At 31.6% G+C, this 23,444-nt stretch overlaps 1 protein-coding gene across 1 annotated transcript; it reads left to right on the top strand.

Moving 5' to 3' along the window:
• Positions 1 to 7,560: 7,560 nt before the first annotated feature.
• Positions 7,561 to 15,982, top strand: LOC125057671. The gene is made up of 12 exons (XM_047661469.1): positions 7,561 to 7,754; positions 8,832 to 8,988; positions 9,059 to 9,173; positions 9,711 to 9,848; positions 10,266 to 10,479; positions 10,918 to 11,067; positions 12,012 to 12,227; positions 12,516 to 12,672; positions 13,205 to 13,322; positions 14,135 to 14,269; positions 14,954 to 15,167; positions 15,788 to 15,982. The coding sequence occupies exons 1-12, from the start codon at positions 7,592 to 7,594 to the stop codon at positions 15,940 to 15,942; spliced, it is 1,932 nt and encodes a 643-aa protein (XP_047517425.1). The 5' UTR covers positions 7,561 to 7,591; the 3' UTR covers positions 15,943 to 15,982.
• The last annotated feature ends 7,462 nt before the right edge of the window (positions 15,983 to 23,444 follow it).

Here is a 23,444-nt window from a genome sequence, read left to right as displayed (position 1 = left end):
ATTTTTTAAACTACACCAAATGTGTTCATGATTTGAATAAAGCAATTAAATATTTTTTTCAGAAATATCGGTTTAGTAAACGTGTTAACGATAGACACAATAGTTAACGTTTCCATTTATAATACGTATAGAGTGATATGCTATTAAATCTGTTTAAGTTTATTTTCTTGCACAATCACTATTGAAGCAGTATCGGTGGAGGTCTTCCCTGAGAGAGACGGAGAGAATTTTTAAAAATAGAACTCTTCCTTCTTCGAAGGCCGGCAGTGCCAGACCGAAATGGGTGACCAGAGGCTGCGGCGACACTCTTTTATGCTTATCCATTAGTATCGTTTGCCCCCTTTACCTTACAAAAAAATACAATAAAAATAAAAAAAATCTAAGGAAACTTAATAATAACATATAACATAATAATAAAAATTTTGTGAATGATAATTTTGAATTTAAATTAAAAATTGAATTCATCTTACGTCTATAATTTTTAACAAAAAATAATTTTTAAACCAGCTGTATACGCTCCAGTTAGAATTTCGTTATCTCCGTCCTGCAGTCGTGAAAATGGAGTTTTCATTTAGTTTTCATATTTTATGATTGTTCATTTGAGATTAATGTAATATTTTGTACAATAATTAAACAAATGTTCAATGTTTTATATGAATACGCCTGTCAGAGTAATTTTTTTGGTGTGGCATGTATGTAATGGAGCGGATAAAATCTATATTGAGACTAGCTGTCCTGGTAAACGTTGTTTTACAATATAAAATTTGTTACAGTGCTAATATCACTATTAAAAATTGAAAGTTGTAGTAGAAAATTAAGTTTTATTAATTTCGTTTATTGGTTGAATAACATATCGTAAAAAAAATTAAAAAACAATTGGAGTTGGTATAACAAACACAAAAAAATCCTAGTTAATAAAATAAAAATTCGTAGCTGTTAAAAAAGTAAAGTCGGATGAATCGATTCCACTAACTAACGAAACTGGTAATACGTGATTGTTACTCGGCAACTCAAATTTCTATCGACTGAGAATATGGTAGAAATGTCCACCAGCCTTGCGATTCTGTAACTCACTTTTCGAACTCTCACAGCGGTTTTCGCAGCGGCGGTCGCGCTTAAATCAGTCGTGAAGCAGTCATTTTACCATTTGGCATTCTGATAAGGAGGGAGCTTGTAGAAAAGTGAGTTACAGAATCGCAAGGCAGGACGAGTGACATTTTGAAAGTGGTTTATGAGAAAACAAAGTTTGGGAGCCTCTACACTAGACCAACAAATCTTCGTTTAATAACTAACATTTGAATAAAGGATCATTCATGCATTATGTAAGCCGATCCACGGTTTTGAAGCACGTATTGAGACACCCTTAAATATACCAAAAACCGACTCAGGTTTTCGAAGAATTAGAATACTTAAGCCATATTTTCTAAAAGGATTGCAACACTGCTAACCCTACTATGATTGTATGATTATCATAAGCCAAAGAAAAGGTGGTACCTACTTAATATTCTATTATAAAGTTTCGTAAATGTTTCAAAGAAACCTATAAACCCTAAAATTTACACTTCAATTGACAGAATGAAAATTTTGACCTTTGATGTTGAGAAGTTTATGAAGAACGTTTTGAAGAAAATAAAGTTACAAAACTGTACTATTTTGTATTATTCGAGCGTAGCTTTAACTTATGTTTTGCTTCAAAATTATACAGAAATTATAACTTAAGTCTGTTATAAATAATAAGATCTAATAAGTCTAAGATCTAACACAATACATTTCTATTGAGACTTGCCTACATGGCAGGAGATTTTATAGCGTGCATGCGTGGTTAGGGAAAAAAAGCACTCTATTCCATAACTCACGTTGCGTAATTGCTTAGAAAAATCCAAAATAATTAACAAAATTTTCCGCAATAACCAATATTAGAACCCATCAGAGGCAATATCCAACCTTGAAATATATTTAAAAAACCCCGAAAAGGCACTATATCCATTACGTCAAGTAAATCACGTATATTCAGTCCATTTGTCTGCCGTAAAGGAGTCACCACTGGAGCCCGACGAAAGGCAATGTATTACCCATTGTTAATGGCCAGTGAACAGTTTTGCACGCGGCCACAAATAGCTGCCTCACGGTCCGACAAATCGAATAGACTCCCCATTATATCAAGTCAATTGGATGGAAGACAAGATTCTTATTGAATTTCTTAGTATCCAACTTATAAATATAAATGTTTTTGTATTGTGCTGCGTTCATCTAAGTGCCTTTATAAAAGAAAAATATCACATGTTTTCGAATACTTTCGGCTGTATTAAAATGTGTCAATTCTACGTGTATTTTTTTTAAATTTAGTTTTCGTTGCACATATTTGTAGACATTCTTCAACTGTTAACGTTTGTGTTGATCCTTAAACCAACTCAGACTTAAGAACCACACCAGAAAGACATAACGTGTCACAATGTTCGTTCCCATACTCCTCCGAAACGGCTCGACCGATTCTTATGAATTTTTTTATGCATATTCAGTATGTCTGAGAATCGGACAATATCTATTCATCCCCCTAAATGTTAAGGGTGGTCCCACCCCTAAATTTTAATTTTTAGACAAAACTTTTTGTTATTATTTTTTTATGATACAGCATACAAAAATACAAACAACCCTTAATTGTCACCCCTCTACGATAAACCCCTAATTTTTATTATAGTAGATAGTTATTTTTATTGAACAAAAAATATGTTTCCTAGCAATAATATACATGGCAAAACGACGTTTGCCGGGTCAACTAGTATTTATAAAAAATGTAATGAATTATTGTAACTAGGTTAACCAGTTTATCTTTTAATACAATATCTAAGCAAAACATCCCCGCATTCGAGCGTTGAGACCAACCCTTTGAAAACATTTAAAATTTACGACATGCCTTAACTTTGTCGCAATTTTTATAGCAAGGTATTTGACTAAAAGGTTCTCCCAAAGTCGTGTCATAAAGTGCCTGTTATAAAACTGTAGCTCAAAAAATACAAAATTTTATGAGATTAAAACGCGCTATTAAAAATAAGCTTTTGTATTTAAATTATTGAATATTTTTGTAATTTGATGTCACTTAGTTTACTTTAAAAACTGGATTAATAATGGAAGAAAATAAAACGATACAGGTATCATAGTAAAAGGTCACTTAGAATAAGATCCCGATATACAACGACCTTCACCGAGATGCTTATTTAATGAAACGTATTTTATATTTAATTTAATATGTCAATAAATATAATCCATATGGGTGGCTTAGCAAATTTCAGTCCAGAGTATGTTTAATTAATATTTAAAAAAAATATTTTTTTTATAATTTGCATGTAGTAAATTTTTTTATTTTTTTCAATTTATATTTTTAATCAGGGTAGTATTATATATATATCACTATAACTTTCTTTTTTACTAAAGATGTATATATACTTTAGTGTCACATAAAAAATATACACATAAATAATTAATTGATTAAAAACAACCTAACGTTTGCATATTCTATGGGCTTCATACTTTCGATTGGTATAGAATTTATCTAATAATCATACGGGTGAAATGTTTAAAAAAATATTTTTTTTTAATATTAATTAAAATACTCTGGACTGAAATTTGCTAGGCAACCCATATGGATTATATTTATTGACATATTAAATTAAATATAAAATATGTTTCATTAAATAAGCATCTCGGTGAAGATCCTTGTAGTATATCGGGATCTTAGACCAACTGTCAACCCTTTTATAAACACAAACCGTATGTAGAATCTTCTATTTTATTTTATAAAATATATGTATCTCTAGTATACATCCGAATCCATTCACCAATATTATTAGATTTGACTTCATTTGAATATGATATAATTTTAGTATGAGCGTCCGTGTTGGTTCCACCACACGCCTATCAGTGACACGATACTTCTACGAATATTCTAGTCTGTCAAACGTTTAAGTGAAAACGACAATTGGTAGATTCAAACAGAAATACGCCAACCTGCACTTAGCCAATAATAACATAAAAAATATAAATCAATGGCGCTACAACCTCTTTAGGTCTTGGCCTCAGATTTCTGAATCTGTTTCATGATCATTTTTTTAAATCTAATAGGCAAGTAGGTGATCAGCCTCCAGTGCCTGACACACGCCGTCGACTTTTTGAGGTTCAGGTTTGAGAGTCGCACGCTGAAGCCACTAGGCCAACACTGCTCTAATAATAATATAACAATATTTATTTGCCATTCAATATATATTTCGAAAACAGGTGGAACGTTGAGAGTACGTCATAAGAAGGATAACCGGAGTAGAATGGTATGGAACAACAAAGGACAGAACCAAATGGCGACATCTGGTGGAGACTCGAGACACAACCTGATTGTTGTAATAGTGTTATAATAACGAATAAAATAAAGACTAGACTAGACTATGAACAATAGTAAAGCATTTATTTTTATGTACGATTAAATATACAATGCGGAGCCTATAGCCTTCATTAAAGCAATAAAGGCTGTTGACATTGATACTCTATCGATAGCTATACATAACGTAAATAATACGGTAATAAAAGGCTTACATATTACCGTATTCATTTAGTTTTTATTATACCATTTAGCTATTTCTTAGATAAGCTACAATCACAGTAAGATAAATCTAGTGTTAAGAGCCTACAAAACAGCGCAGTGGTTAATCATATTATTTTGGATTTCGACTCGAAGTCACTTCACCCATTACTACGATTGGGAAGACGCGTTATGAACTGAGTAAAGTAAATTCGAGATTTACTGGACGCAAAGTCGTCAACAAAAGCTTCTATATTATAATAGTGGAAATCCAATTAGCCCTCGCAGAGCCTGTTAGTCCATCCGCATGATTGATGCTGAACCACTCAACCAAATATACTAAAATCTAGTATGTTTGGGATTCAAGCATAATCCCAGACTAAAATATTTTCACAGAAATGTTTCCATTCAATACAATGTTGAAAGTAGACAATCCTAGATTAATAAGCTTTACGGACTTATGAATAAAATAAGTCTTAAATTGAATCAAAATAATATTGCTATTCTAGTTTGTTGAAGATTAATATACATAATCTTTTACAAACAAATTTATTAAATCATCCCTTATCTTTTTAACCTTATACTTCTAAAAACCTAAATTGAGAATAATATAGTTTTGTGTGCGTATTTCACGCGTACGGTGAAGGTAAACATCGTGTGGCGTGACTTAGACCCAACAAGCAGACGGAGTCAGGCACGGAAGGCTGAAACCGACTTGCCTCTCTTGAAAAATAAAACAAATGATCACGAAGCAGATACCGATATCGCAGGCCCAGACCAAAGGTTGTAGACTGGGTTCTATTAAACATGGCGGACGGCTCGGTTCCATCCTCATTGTAATTTTAAGGGCATGACCCGTTTTGCTGTGGTTTTTTATTCGCACTGGCTTATAACGAGACACTGTTAAAGAGAAGCATAGTTTAGGCAGGCGTGACTGATTACCTTAATGCCATCAGTAGATAGACTATTACCTTATCCTGTATTATACCTTACCAAGTTTCGGTTCAACAAACGAAACTAAAAATCTTCGATCTTAGTAATATTATACACATTGTACAGTAACATTTGATGACTAAATTATTCAGAAAAATACAGTTCTTAAAAGTATTTTTGCAAAGCCAATGCTTCCATTGCGCCGTAATCCCAGCTTTAAATTCAAATATAATTTTCATACAAACGTTGCGGGTGGCGTTTTCCATACATTACTTATCGATATATAGAACGTTACCTGAGGATTTTTATTATTGCTTTGCTTGCTTTAAATTGCAAAAATATACAATTTATATATAACATTGGAAATAACATTTAAATAACAAAGAAGAAACTTTGTTTAAATAAAGACAAAGTTGTCAATTAACAAAACACGGTGTCGTTTATTTAAATAAGGTGTTAGAGTGGTACTAATAATCCATTAATAATATTTATTTGTACCAGTATTTGCATTTTCAAATAATTTATCTACTTCCAGTAATATCTTAAAGAGATTTTACAAGAGAGAGAGAGATTTTCAAACTTCGAACACCATTTTAAACAAATACTCTTTGGTGACTATTTTTCACAACATAATTTACGAAAAAACAAAATTAAGAAACGCGAAACTTAAGCACCTATACAAAAGTATGTAAGTATATACCTAACTCACTAATATGTATGTTCCTAATTATACTATTTAAATCGCATTACACGTCAAAATAAAGTTGGAAATCGTTGTTGAAGTTGTGTAATAACAAAAATAATTAAATGATAACATTCATTTGCGTCGCTAATCGTAACTATAGTAAGTACATATATATATTCTTAAACCAAGAATGACTTTTACCAAAACATTTACAACTTTAATACATATCGAAATACAATAAATATAAAAAAAAAAAAACATTACCAATAATGCAAACTCGCTAACAGAGACGGCACCAAACTTTAAAAATTTAAACTCTTACAAGTAAAATGTAAATTGTCGATAAAATTTGCAAGAATTTCCCAAATTACTTTCAAAGCAATTGTAATAAAGGAAAACTTCTGTTTTGGACAATCTTTGATGTCTTTATACCGTTCTCGGAATTAGAATTGGCCTTGATTAATTAGATGTACTTTATATTCTAATTGAATTAAATTTTATCAAAAGGAATATCTATAAGTTTTTTCGGAATTATATTTCAATATAAGTAAGAATAAGTTAGTAATTCACTTTTTTTCGTCTTGATTTTTTTTTAATTTTAACAGTATTATTACTAACTCAAATATATAGGATCTTTAACAAATCACATTGTCAAAGCACAGCATTGGTATTTTCTTTCCACTTACTAAAAGTGCAAACTAAGCCCTTGGTCATAGTGCTAAGGAATCCACAAGCTATAAGCAAAAGGTTAAAACCAAATTTAAGTTGTACCGATGATCTGATCTGGTGGTGAGCTGCGCCCGTACTCTGTTCTCTCCTTCAGTGGGATCCCTGTCAGTATCGCTGTTGGATGAAGAGTTTTTGTCAAGGTTGCGACCTAGGGGTTCGCGAGGAACAAAACATAAGCCCTATGGATATTGAGAGAACAACATCAAAATTGCGAACAAAAATGTAGGGTCGGAATCGCTGTCGCTATTGGAAGTTACAGAGTACGGGCGTATAGGTACATCGTGGAAAATTTCTAGCCAAGGACCAATTTTAAACAAATTTATGTCTATGCATAGCGAAGGATTTTCGTGTTCGTATATAACATGGATTTAAAAATCGAAGCTTATATTTATGAACAAGATTTTTTTTAATAAATTGTCTCTGCACAAAAATATCATTTAACATTACGGTCTAACCTAACTTAAAACGAACCTAATTTACGAAAAAGGATATTTAATATAAGAAAGTGTCCAATAACACTACTAAGAATCTGTATGTGTACTATGAAAATATAATATTATATATTTCTCCTACCACTAAACCTCTCAATCAAAGATGCTTATATTAATATTTACTCTTCACTCATGCTATAAGACTTCTTACTGTCAGTAGTTTGCTTATTGCGGTGGAAAAAAGACATGGAATACAAACCGAAAAAGCAATTTTTGAAGTTAAGATTTGACACATTACAGTATGTGTATAAAAATATCAATTTTAAAGATGAAAGCGAAATGGAAGATGCCATTAAATTAGTTAGACAGTGGTTGGAAGAGCAGCCACATTTCAGAAGAAAAGACTTTAGTGAGTATAATTTAATACATGTTTGTTTAATAATTTAACTAATTGGATTGTTACTCAAAAACATTCAATTTATTTCAAAGACTAAAATGCTTTGTTTAATTGATTGAATGAGAGTTGCATCAATATATTTTATATAATCCTCGAAACTATATCTGAACATGTCTAAGAACATCTGTGCAGGTGTTTCAAGGGCACCAGCTCTTTTTGTTAGCTGCGGCAGAAAGTATTTTTTTTTAAATTTACGACTTAACATTTGGAACATCCATGTGGAGCTCGCAGATTGTTGCGGGTTAGTTAAACGGGAATTTTAAGTGTCTTTTATGGAAGCTACCCTTTCGAAAAATATATGTAAAGCAATACAAATAATTTGAACACATAGAACTAACAATATTGTTTTCGAGCTGTTTGGTATGTCAATTTAAATGACATAATTCTGACTAACAAACATTTGAAAACGCTAATTCTTCATTTATTTATTAGTAATCTTACAGCTAACATACATATTATAAAGCAAAACACTTAGACAATCCAAAACAGATTACATGGATAAAAAATATATATGAAACAGAAAACATAAGTAAGTACATACATTAATAAACAAAAATAAAAGAAAACTGAAACTTAACATTAAACAAACGACAATTAATACATATTAAGTATTAATTGTCGTTTGTTCACAGAAAATAAAAAATATTCAACGTTTCGAATGCATCAGTTGTGGTTAGCAATAGAGATTTGGATGTGCCATTCATAATGTAAGAAGTAAATTATTAATTTTACGTTTGATGCGTTAAAAAGTAAATATGCATCACTCACTTTTTATCTATTACGTACGAACGTCGATGAAAAACAAGGCTATTGAGAAGTGGTTTATGTTTGTATATCATAATTATTTAAATGTATGCTTAAATAAATAAACGCAAATAAGATATCGAAGAAATAGGGAACTATAGGTCGGGCTGTGGCCATCTTTATAAAAAAAATTGTGTAGTTACACTCGTATATATTAGACTAACTAACATATTTGAATAGAAAATACATACTACATACGCCAATGACTGTCTCCTACCTTTTTAGCTCACAATTTATTGCGAGCCAACATTATTATATCGAAGGGATCGATAGAAGTTACTAAGCAGAGACTTGACAAGATGTGTACTTTACGGACTCTTATGCCTGATCACTTTAAGTGTTTTGATGCGAAGAAGGATTTTGAAGATGTATTTAAAGTTATGTAAGTATGTATTCATATAATCTGGGTATTACAAATACTTAAGTATAATATTTATAAATGTATCTTGCAGAAGGCCGATCGTCCTTCCACAGCTTTCGAAGGACCACTACCGAGTTTTTACAGTAAAAGTCTACGATAGTTTGCAGGCGGCAGAGATAACGCAAGCCATGAAATATACTATGTTGGTAAGAACTTTACACCCCACATTATATTTTTATAAGATTAGTTAACAAGACAAGATTTCATTTATATATTAATAATCTTGATGTTCTCATCAAGATTCCATTTGCGTGGAAATATTTGTTATAATATCCAGATATTTAGTCTAAATCTAAAAAAAAAACAAACTTTACCTATTTATATTTCTCCTTTACTTTATAGTCAAATTAATCATAACTAGAATACTAGTATATACACTACATAGTGCATACAGACTACAATATAATAAATATTTTATAGCGTTGACATTTCGAAAGAATTCATAGTCTGTGGAATTCTCGAGGCGTCATCTACGCAATTGGCCTAAAGGTCTAGATACCAGGCCATAAACTCCAAAAAAAAAAAAAAAAAAAGTCATCTACGCAATATAATTTCCCGCCAATTTTACCAATTAGATTTCGCATCGGTAACCTAGGTTAAAATTAGGCTAACTTTATAACCTTACAGTAATAATGTATAAATTGGACAAAATCTTTTATTGTCCACAATTTCATTATTTGTAGATTGGTGAATACATGAAGCAATGTGACTGTGTAGGAGAATACATTGGAATTTTCGACTTAACTGAAGTTAAAAGCATAGTGGAATTGATAAAAAATTTGAACCTCATGGATTTACGAAAAACATTAACAGTTTTGTTTGTAAGTTTAGTATTATAATTATAATCGTATTTTAGCACCATATATATATTCTTTTAATGTTATTATTAGTTACTTTTGAAGACGCTACACACTACTTTTTTTCTCTATCACTTCTCATATAAAACGGTCGCCATAATATATAATTCTATGGAAAGTATAGAAATGATAAATACTCTGCAATTTTGCTGCGATAAATAAAATTATATACCAATTATTCATAAAAACTAAATCAGTCTAAATCCACACTAAATCTTTCAATAACAGTACACTTGTCACTCTTTGTCAAACGGTGTTTACGCTGTAATGAAAAGAGATAGATTAGTAGTTAAAATGGTGCAATTGTAGTTTTAATTTGTATGAATAAGGGTAATTTTTACTTACGTATACGTGTTATTAATAAATTAATTAAATTTCAAGGAAGGTCACGGGATGCGTCTCAAAGGAATATATTTTGTAACAACATCTAAAGTAATCGACACATTGATCGGTATATTGAAACAAGTACTGAAGCCAAAGATAATAAAACGAATAAAGGTATTTAAAACGTGGGAAGAAATCTATGATTTAATTGGAAGGGAAATAATTCCAGCTGATTTTGGTGGCTATGAAAAAACGGAAAAAGAGATACATGGTTTGTGTTATATTTAAAAACTATAAATCAAATACTTATGTTTGCAATGGTAGAAGTCATAATAACATGTATGTATGTATGTATGTAGTGTGGACGAAATGTTCCGATCGAAACAAAGTTTTCTTTCTCGCACCCGCAATCCGTACTTGACGTATACGTAAACAAAAGTAGGTACTTGGTTACATTCAAAACGATACTATCGTTTTGCCGGGTTATCATTACTTTAAAAAAATGCAATTACAACGCTAACATCTTATATGTAGAAACGAATAAGATAACTTCTTTTTTACAACTCAGAATCATAGCGAGTCTTTTTTTAATAGTATTTTTTTTTATATAAGTCTTTATCTTGCAATCAGTCTGCTAGACTATGAGCAGATGTGTTGAGAGCTGTTAGTATATATAGTAATAGTTATTTATTAAGACGAATATTTTTAGACGATTGGATCGAGGCTTTAAGCGACGAGGGTTTCAAGAAATACTTTCAGGATATAAGCTCTGCGAGCACTGTTGAGAGCTGCAGGCCAAATCTCATGTTTAGTGAGGAGTACGCTGGTTTGCCCGGCACATTTCGGCTGCTGAGTGTTGATTAAGCAAAAATTTTTAATGGCAAAGTTTTAAGATAAATGTGACAAGTGTAATTAATTGTATACTTATTTTAGTACGTGAATCGTATATCTAATATATAAAATTCTCGTGTCACTATGTGTATCGTGTCACCCATACTCCTCCGAAACGGCTCGACCCATTCTTACAAAATCTTTTATGCATATTCAGTATGTCTGAGAATCAGCTAGTATATATCTTTCATACCATAAATTATTTAATACTAAAATCTTTATAATATTTTACTGACATTGTTGTATGATGAGTTTGACTTCGAAGCATTTAAAATCACCTGAACATATTTTTTTATTTAGAATTTAATTGTTTATTTTTAATCTTTATTGCCATATTACTTTCGTACTAATCCGAGAGCAGGTTCAAACACATCTAAGTTCCTAACTTTTAACGACTATAAAAATGTCATAGAAATTCGCTATAGGATCAGGCAAGATTTGAATCTGAGAACGTGTGATCTACTTTACTCTAAAAGCTTGCACGAAATGATCAAAAACAGTTACTTTAATACCCTCAAGTTTCGAATGTAATTGACGTTCTACCGCCTCTAGGCAATAATTATCCTGTTTAACATTGAATGACCTCCAGTCTTACAGCGGTACTCAGAAACGATAATTAAGAGCTATAACTTAACCATAGACCCAATCCTACGTTTATTGTTAGAAGATATAAACTACCGTATCTATGTATAAACGTTAGTTATATTATTAAATTTACCGAGGTAGATCGCAAAAAATACTCCTAACTTTTAATATTTTAAATAAAGAATTTTCTATGTCAACTTGTATAATTTCTCCTATTTCTCCTATGTTATAGTCATATCTATTCTTATTTTTCCGTAAGATAATGCGACCGTTGTCATAAAAAATACATAATAAAAACAACTCACGAGTTTATAATAACCAGTTAACTTTCGACTGCATCGAGTACGAATGTATTTCGTCTATTTATATTTACTTGTGAAATAATGGATTTTAAACCGAAGAAATCAATATTACACTTATCAAATGAATGCAGTGAACTTGGGATACAAAATATTAATTTAGGAAAAGGTGGTATGGAAAAAATTCTAGAAATCATAAGAGAATGGATTGAAAAACAGCCACACTTCAGAAGCAAAAACTTCAGTGAGTTATATAATTTAAAAAAAATAGTATTTGCAAGTCAATATGAGTGTTTGAGTTGTTTAAGTTTTGGAAAACTACTCGTACAAAATATTACGTAATATTATTAAATATTACGTAATATTATTAAATATTACGTACGGAATGGCCACCGTTAATCGAAAATTTAAAGTATTAATCTTGTTTTGGCTAAAAAGTTGTCTAACTATGTCTCTTCTTGTGAGGTTCATATAATCATGATTTTTTCACAACGAAAAACTTGCTTTTAAGCTTAACCACATTTTATTCCAGGCACAAACTATCTTAAAATGAGCATTCTCGGGGCGAAAGGATCAATAGAGCGAGTCAAAACTTTATTAGACAAATCTTGCACTTTGAGAACTTTGCTACCACATTATTTTCAATTTTCGGATAGGAAAAGTGATTTAAAAGAACTGTTTGAGATCGTGTAAGTTTTTACAGAATACTGAATATTTTATTTTGTCCACTTGGCATGTGCAAAGTTGTTGAAACAATTAATAGGTTTTTGTTAAAACCCTTAATTGATTGACGCTAGGATTGAAAGAAAATGTTAAATGAAATGTCTGTCTCATTGGTCTAGTGGTTGGCATGAACGAGGAGACATTGGGCTTCGAGTTCGGAGGTAAAATAAAAGCAATGTCTCGCAATGAAGCTGTCGGATTGTGGATTCATTTCCAGTAGAGTTTTAAAATAAAGAGTGCACTCTCAGCGAACATGCTTATGTTCCTATATCTCTAGAGTAAATTTGTTTATTTATTATTAAAATTTAATTTTCATTTATGTGCCTAGTCTCAACAGAGATAAGTTAAATTGGCCAAACCAGTCTGGTAAACTGTTTTGATAACGTTTAAATTTTCCCTTATTATGGTTTTAAATTAAACAGAATAAATAAAATCAAAATCCAATTATTTATATCTTTCTTCGTATATTGACTTTATATTGTTTATCAAATATTTCAGGACTCCTGTTATTTTACCCAACTATTCAAAAGACAACGCAAGAATATTCATAATGAAATTCTGGAGTGATATTAAGAAATCATCACAAATAACTGAACTGCACAAAAATTCAATCCGAGTGAGTTAATACAATTAATAAACATTTGCAATAATTGTCTTAAAAATTACTTTTCTTTTCATAGTTCCCCATCTCGTGTGGAGAGGGACACAAGCTATTAGGTACTGCATATTTATTATTCAGAGAACACGGTATTTTTTAAATATACAATTTATCGATGATGATGATGAAATGTCATCATTCTCATCATCAATAGCTGTACAGCCCCTTATGGGCATTAGTCTTCGCATTATTTCGCCATATCAATGTCTCGTGCTTCTTGCGCCCAACTTCGAACACCAATTTTTTGAGGTTCTTGACTACTTCATCCCAACGCAGCATCGAACTACCGGGTTATCTCTTGGCACCAGGTAGTGAGTTCAGTAAGGTTGGTTTCTGTCGTCCGCCATTCGGTGCACATGTCCCAACCATTTGACTTTTGAGGCAGACAATTTTGGCGTCTTCAAGGATGCAAAGATCTTCATTGAAGCTAAACGCCAAACACTGTCGTCGCAAACAGGGTCAATAATTATCTATTTAAATTAATCTAATCATGTCACGTATAGTTTATAGTAATCTATATGTCGAAAACAAACCATCATATTGTCGGTCCAAGATGGATCCTAACTACCTGTAAGCCTGTAAAACTACCAAAATTCTCCAATTATTACCAAGAACAAGACCTGGCTATATGGACTAAAGTCCTTTGCCTTTCCCATTAGGGATATATTAATATCATCACCATCGATCAAGTTGTCACTTTGCCCTGATCGGGGAAGTTTTGAAATAACAGAACTTTTTATTTATATAAATAAATTATTTTTACTTTTCAGATGATTGAATATATTATGCAAGTAGACAATGTATCTGCTATGCATATGTGTGTAGATCTTTTGAATATAAATGTATTCGATCTAGTATCCAAACAAAATCCATTTGAACTGAAGGATGTTGCTACAATAACTATGGTGAGTAATTAAATTTTTGTTAAACAGAAACATAAAAACCTTAATAAAACAGTCGTTAATTAAGAGATAGGTTGTAATAATCAGCGATTAGATTCCAAAGCAGAGTCTCACAAATCTTTAGATGTTTAGATGATAATAAGAGAACTACAAAATTTAGTAATTAGTACAAAAAAGCCTAATTACTTAATTTCAAAAACCCCAAAAGAGGAGTATTACTGTTGATAGTATTTTTATTTATTTATTAAATTCTATATTGTGATAAAATCTTAATCAAATGTCGTCTCCACTTATATTTTAATTCTTTGTGTTGTTAAACTTTAAGTGTGATTCTCGGGATGGGCTGAAAATATATAAAATGCGCCATTTAGCATACAAGAAATATTTCAAGGGTAGTCTGGAAGTTGTATGAACACGCTCATTCCGCGGATGAGCATGTAAAGCTCGTGTCCAGCAGCCGTTCCCTCGTAGTACTGTAACTGCATTGCACTGGCACACACATGTGCACGAAAATAATTTCAAACGCCAAGTCTCAATAGACATAAGCCGCCGTGGCCGTGTTTATGAATGGAAAGCAAATATGTTGTTATTTCTTACAAATGTTCAGACGAGGCGTGTATAATGAGCTGAGTAGGCGCGCAATCAGGTCGACTTAAGATTATTTTTAAGCTGCCAATTACGTTCCAGGGAGCATATGGAACGAGAGTAAAAGGTGTACATTGTATAACAACATCAAAGTATGTTGACGCTTTTGTAGCTCTTTTAAAGCAAGTGCTCTCGCCGAAGTTAATAAGCCGGATACACGTGTATAGAACTTGGAGTGAACTGTACGATGTCCTTGGTAAAGATGTTATTCCAATTGAGTTTGGTGGAAATGAGAAATCTATTAGAGAAATTCACGGTTGGTTCAATTTATTTATAGATTATGACGCGTAACTTCTGATTGAAGGAACAGATGAAAGATAATTCTGAATAGAAATATCTTTTTGAAGTTATACTTGTTTAGGCGCGTTATGAAAAATTGATGAGAGTGAAATTTTACGATGCGCGCGCACCGTGACACAAAATTAACAGAATGAAGTTGCCCACGGAAGATGCTACGGCATTGGACATAATTTAAAAACAACATTCGAATAATAATAGAATTTATGTTACACTTAATGTAAGAGAATAATAATAAATATTTATTTATTTAATTTTTCAAATGTAAACTGAACTTTATTGACTATAATGACTCCTTTTCCAGTCTTTGATTATTTAATTGTAATTAATTATTTGCATGCAATCAAAAACTATTTATAATAATGCCAAAGAAGAATAACTTCTTACGCGCGTACATAAGTACACGCACCCTTTTTTTAAATAGTCTTTGTAATTTGTATACCAAGCAAGTATAGAAAATATCTCAATATTACTAAGCTAAACGAAAAAATATTGTTCAAGGTTTGTGTTGATTTTTATAGCTTTGTACTTTGCTCTCAACCAATTATGTAATCCATAACTATACATACTACGTTCCAGATGACTGGCAAAATGAACTGTATTCTGATGAATTCAAGAAGCATCTAGAAGAAAGAAGTAAAATGTGCACTGATGAATCTCTACGGCCAAAGGATAGGTTTAGTTACGAATACGCCGGAATGCCGGGTTCATTTAGAGCTTTAAGTGTTGATTAAATGTTAATAATTATAATAAAAGTTAAGTTAATTAGTTGAATTATCTTTAAAATTCCATGAATATATTGATTACAGACGACTCATTGGTCTAGTGGTTAGTACCCCTGACTGCGAATCCATGGGTCCCGGGTTCGATCCCCGGCTGAGACGAACATCGATGTGATGAGCATTTGGTGTTGTGCTTATGTCTTGGGTGTTTAAATATGTATTTATATGTCTATCTATCTATAATATGTGTGTATATCCATTGCCTAGTGCCCATAACACAAGCTTCACCAGCTTAGCATGGGACTAGGTCAATTGGTGTGAATTGTCTTTAAAAAAAAAAAACAGAACCTTTAAAAGGAACAATAAAACGAACTGTTTAATGTACTAACAAGACAAAAGTCCCTCCAATTCCGGTCGTTTTTTTACCTGACATTTAACATTGACAATAATTAGCATGTGAAGTTAATATAATATATATATGCCTTATTTTAATTTCACTTTATCTGCATATTGTTCGAAATCTATCACACCACCATAAGGCTTCCGTCCAAGTAGTGGATATACTTTAAGCAAAGTGTTCTGTGTGTACCGAAACCGAAAAAATATTATTTCGTGGGAAATATCCCAGTCTTACTTAAGTAATCAAACGTGCATTTATAGAGCACATATGTCTAAGGGTGTGTCCACATCTGGCGAATGTGCAGCTCGCGAGCCATTTGTGAGCTGCGCGTGTGCAGTCACGGCAATGGTTTGGTGCACCTCTTTAGCGCAACTCATGCTAGGCGCGCACTCAATTCTCGCGCTTACAGTTTCGTTTACTGGTGTGGGCGGAAGGAAGACGCGAGTCGATAGCGCGCCGCCCGCCCGCGCGCTGATCGCGTACGGCGCTTAGGTTGCGAGCGAACTGCGCGCGGGCGGCGCAGGAACAAAGATGCACGTTCGCGGCATATGCGCCAGATGTAGACGCACCCTTACGCATGTAAATAACTAGACGCGTACGACGTTTATTCACATAGTAATACTTACCGCCATTCGGTGCAATAACTATATATATTATGTATATACATATATATTATATATATATAGATGTCGAAAAGTTATTAAACTAGGACACTAACACACCAATAGAAAGTGAAATGAATTGTCAACTTTAAAGATTTGATCAAAACATTATTATTCGTTATTCGTCCAAATGTGGTGTAAATAGCCTAAAAACGAGTATTCGTAAGCATACATATTACTTACCTAAAATATAACCATTATCAGACATGTTTGTGTTAAGACTTCAAAACAAGTCAAAATCAGTAGTATTCCTCTTGAACTATTCACGCTATTGTGGGTTCAATACAAACCTGTCTAATTAGCGTGTCTACAAAGCAAATCATATTTGCTTTTGACGGGAATCTAAAATGGTAGTGGTGCAAAGCATTAAAGCTTTGATTGCCTTAACTGTATAATTCCTAAAGTGAAATATTTAACGTAGCTAGTGAACAGATTAATAATATATAGAGGTCGAGAGGCTTAATATGAATTATTTATAACAAATAGCACATTATATGTATACAATGTAATCTGTACTTATAAAGGGATTCATTTCAAATTTAGTACAACAGTAGAAACATAATTTTGTTTTTTGTATATTTAGTCACATTTGTTTTTCAATAAAATAATTTAGCTATTTAAAGATACAGGAGGCAGTCAGTAACTTTAAAATAATAAATTTGATATCCATTTATGATATCAATAATGCAGAAAAAATAAGAATAACATCCAAGTGTTGAAATTAATGTAATGTCTTAAATAAAAAAAATATATAAAAATATTACCACTATATTTTTATATATTTTTTTTAATAATTAGTACTGCTTATAGCAGAAGTACCTACTTTTAAGTTTATAAATGAATATACGTTATTGGCTCAAAGGTCTGGTAGATACATATTTTATTAAAAATTTGTTCATACACTACGTATGTTTCTGTAAAATAAATCCTTAGCGCTTTTGGCCTGAAGAGATTCTGTTCCCGAAGCGCCTGCCAACAATATACTCGACTATTCGAATACCTTATATCAAAAATTCGAGTTATTGGTGAATCACTAGTGTACCCACTGTACAAATGGTAATTTTGAACTCACAAATGTGGTCGTATATATACATCGTTTATTACATCTACTTGCGACTACTTAATCATTATATATCTATTAAATATTTTTATATTGTTGGATCTGTTATAAGTTGATCTTGATATAGTAAATTCTTAACAACGAAACTAAACAATGCACAAAAAGGCCGCAGCTACAGCAATTTCTAATTAATATTAAAATCCAATTCAGTTTCCGGTGGACGGTGAAAAGTTTAATCTAGTTTGTAAAAGATACGTTTAGTTCCTGTTTACAATGGATTCCGTTGGAAATTTATGTCTTTAGAGAAGTTTCTTACGGGAAATAACATTGGAACATTTTTGCATTCATTTTGTTTATACGACTATGGATCACCGAAGTTTAGTTCCGTTTATAGGCAGGCTGGTATTTAGAGTCATCAAAAGTAAATTGTATCCTGCGGGCATCTTGTGTCGTGCAATTAAGTATATTGCCATCATTGCAGTGCATCTTAGTCACAATTTATTGGCTGTTAATATAAAGAAACGAAGGACAGTGAAGCACGTTGTCAGCTAATAATTAGATTTTTAATTTATTTAAATCATTGTTTATTTAAAGTTTTAAGTAATCGTTAACTTTTAACTATCGATTTTGAATACTAGCAAGAAGTATTAAACAATTTGTAATAGTCTAGTATAATAATACCCATGTAGCAATAACAATGCTATACGTAAAGTGTATATTGTTGACAGGCGCCTAAGGGTCGATTCGAATAAACTTCAATTTATACACGAGTAACTATACCAGGAATAATCTATTCCATGATTTTAATCTCGAGTAAATCCATAGTCGTTTCTCCACGTAATCGATAGTATAGTTGCGCTAAGAATAACAATACGCGAATAGCAAAGAGAATGGTGAACGAAAATAAAACTCGGCAAATAAATGTTGTTCTACAACGCGACAGTGTAAGAGCATACATCATGTTAACTCGATTTTGCCGTATTATAGTGTGAAAAAGTAGCTTTTAACAGGTGTCAAACGACAACAAAAAGTTTTTATTTGAGCCTAGTTGAACTTCATTCTAATATTATGGTCTAAGATCCCGCTATACAACGACCTTCACCGAGATGCTTATTTAATGAAACGTATTTTATATTTAATTTAATATGTCAATAAATATAATCCATATGGGTTGTCTAGCAAATTTCAGTCCAGAGTATGTTTAATTAATAATTAAAAAAAAATATTTTTTTAAACATTTCACCGGTATGATTATTAGATAAATTCTATACCAATCGAAAGTATGAAGCCCATAGAATATGCAAACTTTATGCTGCCCATTCTTTTCCGGTCACAACTATCGGGTTGCCAGGTATAAACAGGTAAATCTGTACTAGCATTTTGCAACGGTCTGTTTATTGAATGAAATTTAAATGAAATTAAAGATTATTTTATTCTAAACACGGTGGTATAGGGTTGGCTGCGAAAAATCAGTCCAGAATTGCGGTTGTCGAATTTTCAAAAGTAAAATATTGCTCCGAGTGAATGTGTGCGACTGAGAGGTCCCAACCGACCATCCCATGCGATAGAAGAGGACAGAGCATAGCAGCTGTTTAAAGTCCGCCCACTTAAAGAAAGAGCGTGCGCATACTATTTGGGCTTGGAAAAGAAAAGGATAGCGATGGACTCGTATATACTATGCATCATTTTGGAGTAGTTTATTATTTAAATAAAGAAATAGTTATTATTTTTTTTTAACTCAATTAATTATTTATGTGTATATTTTTTATGTAACACTAAAGTATATATACATTTTTAGTAAAAAAGAAGGTTATAGTGATTCATATATAATACTACCCTGATTAAAAATAGTGATTGAAAAAAAAAATTTACTACATGCAAATTATAAATCTATAAATGTAAACAGAGAAATTGAAATCAATTGAAACTATTGGAAAAAATTCAAAAGCCATAAAAGTGAATTTTTTTAATCAGGGTAATCTTGAAAATTTTATTTTTATTATAAGACAAAATAAAAAAACAACAATTAAAAAATTACTTCTATTAATTGTAAAAAATTTAAAATACATTTTTTTTTTAATTATTCAGAATCCGAGTCATCGGACATAAAACTACGATCTTCAACTTCTGAATCTTCGTCGTCATCACTCTCTGTTTCACTTTTTTCGACAATGTCTTCTATCTTTAAAGGTGTATGATCCCCAATGAATCCTACTGGTTTTAAATATTCGTAAAACGTACACTTGTGATTTTTTATCTGTATTTAAGCTTGGAATGATGATCAGTGCAAAACGCTAATCTGTGCACAGTGTCAAAACGTGTCTCATTTACATTTACTGTATATTCAGCACTAAAATTAAGAAATTCTTCGTTATATTTTTTATTCAAAACGGTCACTTTTTGTAACACGTGGTATGATAACCTACAAATTGAAGAGACCCACTGGGTAGCTCAACAAAATTGTCAAATTTAAAGTGTTTTTTTTACGAAAAGCTAACTTTAATACACAGTTTTTAAAAGCAAAAAACACTTTTTTGCCATTTTTCCCAACAATAAATAGTAGCACGTTTTTTCAATTGTATTTATAGCGACACTCTACTCCAAAATGATGCATAGTATATACGAGTCCATCGCTATCCTTTTCTTTTCCAAGCCCAAATAGCATGCGCACGCTCTTTCTTTAAGTGGGCGGACTTTAAACAACTGCTATGCTGTGTCCTCTTCTATCGCATGGGATGGTCGGTTGGGACCTCTCAGTCGCACATATTCACTCGGAGCAATATTTTACTTTTGAAAATTCGACAACCGCAATTCTGGACAGATTTTTCGCAGCCAACCCTATACCACCGTGTTTAGAATAAAATAATCTTTAATTTCATTTAAATTTCATTCAATAAACAGACCGTTGCAAAATGCTAGTACAGATTTACCTGTTTATACCTGGCAACCCGATAGTTGTGACCGGAAAAGAATGGGCAGCATAAAGTTTGCATATTCTATGGGCTTCATACTTTCGATTGGTATAGAATTTATCTAATAATCATACCGGTGAAATGTTTAAAAAAATATTTTTTTTTAATTATTAATTAAACATACTCTGGACTGAAATTTGCTAGACAACCCATATGGATTATATTTATTGACATATTAAATTAAATATAAAATACGTTTCATTAAATAAGCATCTCGGTGAAGGTCGTTGTATAGCGGGATCTTATACTATTATAGAAAATAAAAAATCTAAAAATAAATAAATAAATAATAAATTGTTTAAACATTTCATTACACAATGCCAGACTATTAATTTAGTGCGTTGCGTTGACTTGAAATTAAAACACAGAATACATATTATTTGTGAAATGACAGAAATCAGATGATTGGATTGACTGACGCCATTACATTATTCTAGGAATAGCTGTTATTCCGTGCGAAACGGCGGTATAGTAGCAATTCCCGAATAGGCCCACTATTCTTAGAATTTGTAATGGTAAAACATAAAATTGATTTACTCTCGATTAACTGACGATTTATTCTAAGATTAAGATTTACTCTTGTTTGGTCGAATCGACCCTCAATGGAAGTTCGTGTGACAAAATCTCTAAAAGTCGAGGCAGCGTTACGAATTTAGATTTTACCCAAAGAAACAATTTGGCAATTGTGTCCTTTATCACTTTTCGTTATAGACAAAAAGATTATTTGTCTCCATTGCCTTATATATATTTTGGAAGTATGTATGGGGTATATGTCAAAAACGTGTTGAATCAACGGCATTTACAGTATATTTTACCGATATGAATCCCATCCTAAGATTTGTTGATTACTTCACGATATTTTCCTGAGTTGAGATTTAACGCTTAACTAATACTGCTATAAACATTCTAATTAATCAGTAAATACAATAAAAAGTCTTGAAAGATAGATAGAAAATATATATTATGAAAACATTTGACAAAACTTTAAAAAAATGTTATTCCTTTATTGATGTATAGATGTTTGTATCGAGGACGAATTGGGCTAAGCGTTACAGATTGACATTGATTTATTATTGGTATTTAATCAATATAATGGAATATTTAGAAGTGAAATAAATGGAACTTCCGTATAAAATATTAAGCTTCAAATACAAGCAGAAACTTTTTAATCACCCTAAGTCGTATGAAAGAATCCATCTATATAGCTGTAACATCTTTTAAAATTTGAACATTTGGCTTTACTTCTTTGACAATTTTGTTGTTTCAAACCAGATAGTCATGTTATCTGTCTTTTGCATGTCCCATAATTCCACTATAAGGCCGGCAAACTACACACATACTTACATATATATTGCATGGATATCAACCAGATGAGAAACGCAAATCCCACCATTATGAAACTTCTCACATCCATGTCGACATTTTGAATCGTTTTTTGGCTCAATGGCATGTCTACGCCTTCTCCTCAATAATACTGCATATTACCGTGAATAACAAGCCCAGAACCACAAGCGTTCCCACCATCAAGATAATTTGCGTCAACGAAACGTTAAGGGTATGGCAAGTCATCTTTCTAAGAGCAGCTGTAGTACTTGCACATCCAGTTCATAACAATAAGCAAGGTCACAAATGCTAAGGCGATCACTATTATTTGAACTAAATCAATCTCATAGCACACTGAACTTTTCCCCATCTCTATCGGCCATTCACAATATGGCAGACGACCAGAAACAGCAGTACCAGGATTACAATAGATCCGATAATCATCAAAAGTTGGTTTAAATTAAAACTTAGCCCACATCCGGCAGGCTGAGATTTTGACATGTTTTAAGACGGCATAGTGTGTGTATGTACTATCATTTTTAATTCTTACATAATTTGGTTATTATCCACTTTTTAATTTAACATTTTAATATCTTTTTTGCTCTGAAAATTTTGATGTTTTGACCGTTGTCATAACTGTTATGGCAAATTAGAAAAAAAGTTTGAAATGAGAAAAGAGGTCAAAACGTTAATTCATTCTGCATAGAAATATAATATATGTTGTTTGTATATTATATATATTTACATATATATTGTAGTGACAGTATAAGTCTATATGATACACGGATACCCTAGACAATATAAAAAAACAATTTTTTTACAAATTTAATTGTATAAACGTAGACTAATGGACAAAAAAGAAGAAAACTAAAGGGGAAAATAGATATAGTTAAAAAGTTTTATTTAAACACCATTGAAAAGATTATAACATTTATTATTCTAAAATATTTTTTAATAAGTAACAAAAATATCAAAATTAATTTTTTTATTTTTTTTCTCCATGAGATCACAGACTATGAATTAAGCAACACCTTAAAATTTTTACCCCGTAGGTGAGTAATTAGTGTATGAAGTAGTTTTAAATGGTTACATATATT

The sequence above is a fragment of the Pieris napi genome, chromosome 2, assembly GCF_905475465.1.
Source record: "Pieris napi chromosome 2, ilPieNapi1.2, whole genome shotgun sequence".
NCBI classification, from domain to species: domain Eukaryota; kingdom Metazoa; phylum Arthropoda; class Insecta; order Lepidoptera; family Pieridae; genus Pieris; species Pieris napi.
This window is presented reverse-complemented; position numbering and strand designations above follow the sequence as displayed.

Excerpts from the sequence above, each read along its gene's own strand:
- LOC125057671 (XM_047661469.1), top strand. The coding sequence starts at position 7,592 with ATGGAATACAAACCGAAAAAGCAATTTTTGAAGTTAAGATTTGACACA. Across the intron at positions 11,068-12,011 it reads ATTTCGGCTGCTGAGTGTTG|TTTCGACTGCATCGAGTACG; the intron begins ATTAAGCAAAAA and ends TAACCAGTTAAC. Across the intron at positions 15,168-15,787 it reads ATCTATTAGAGAAATTCACG|ATGACTGGCAAAATGAACTG; the intron begins GTTGGTTCAATT and ends ACTACGTTCCAG.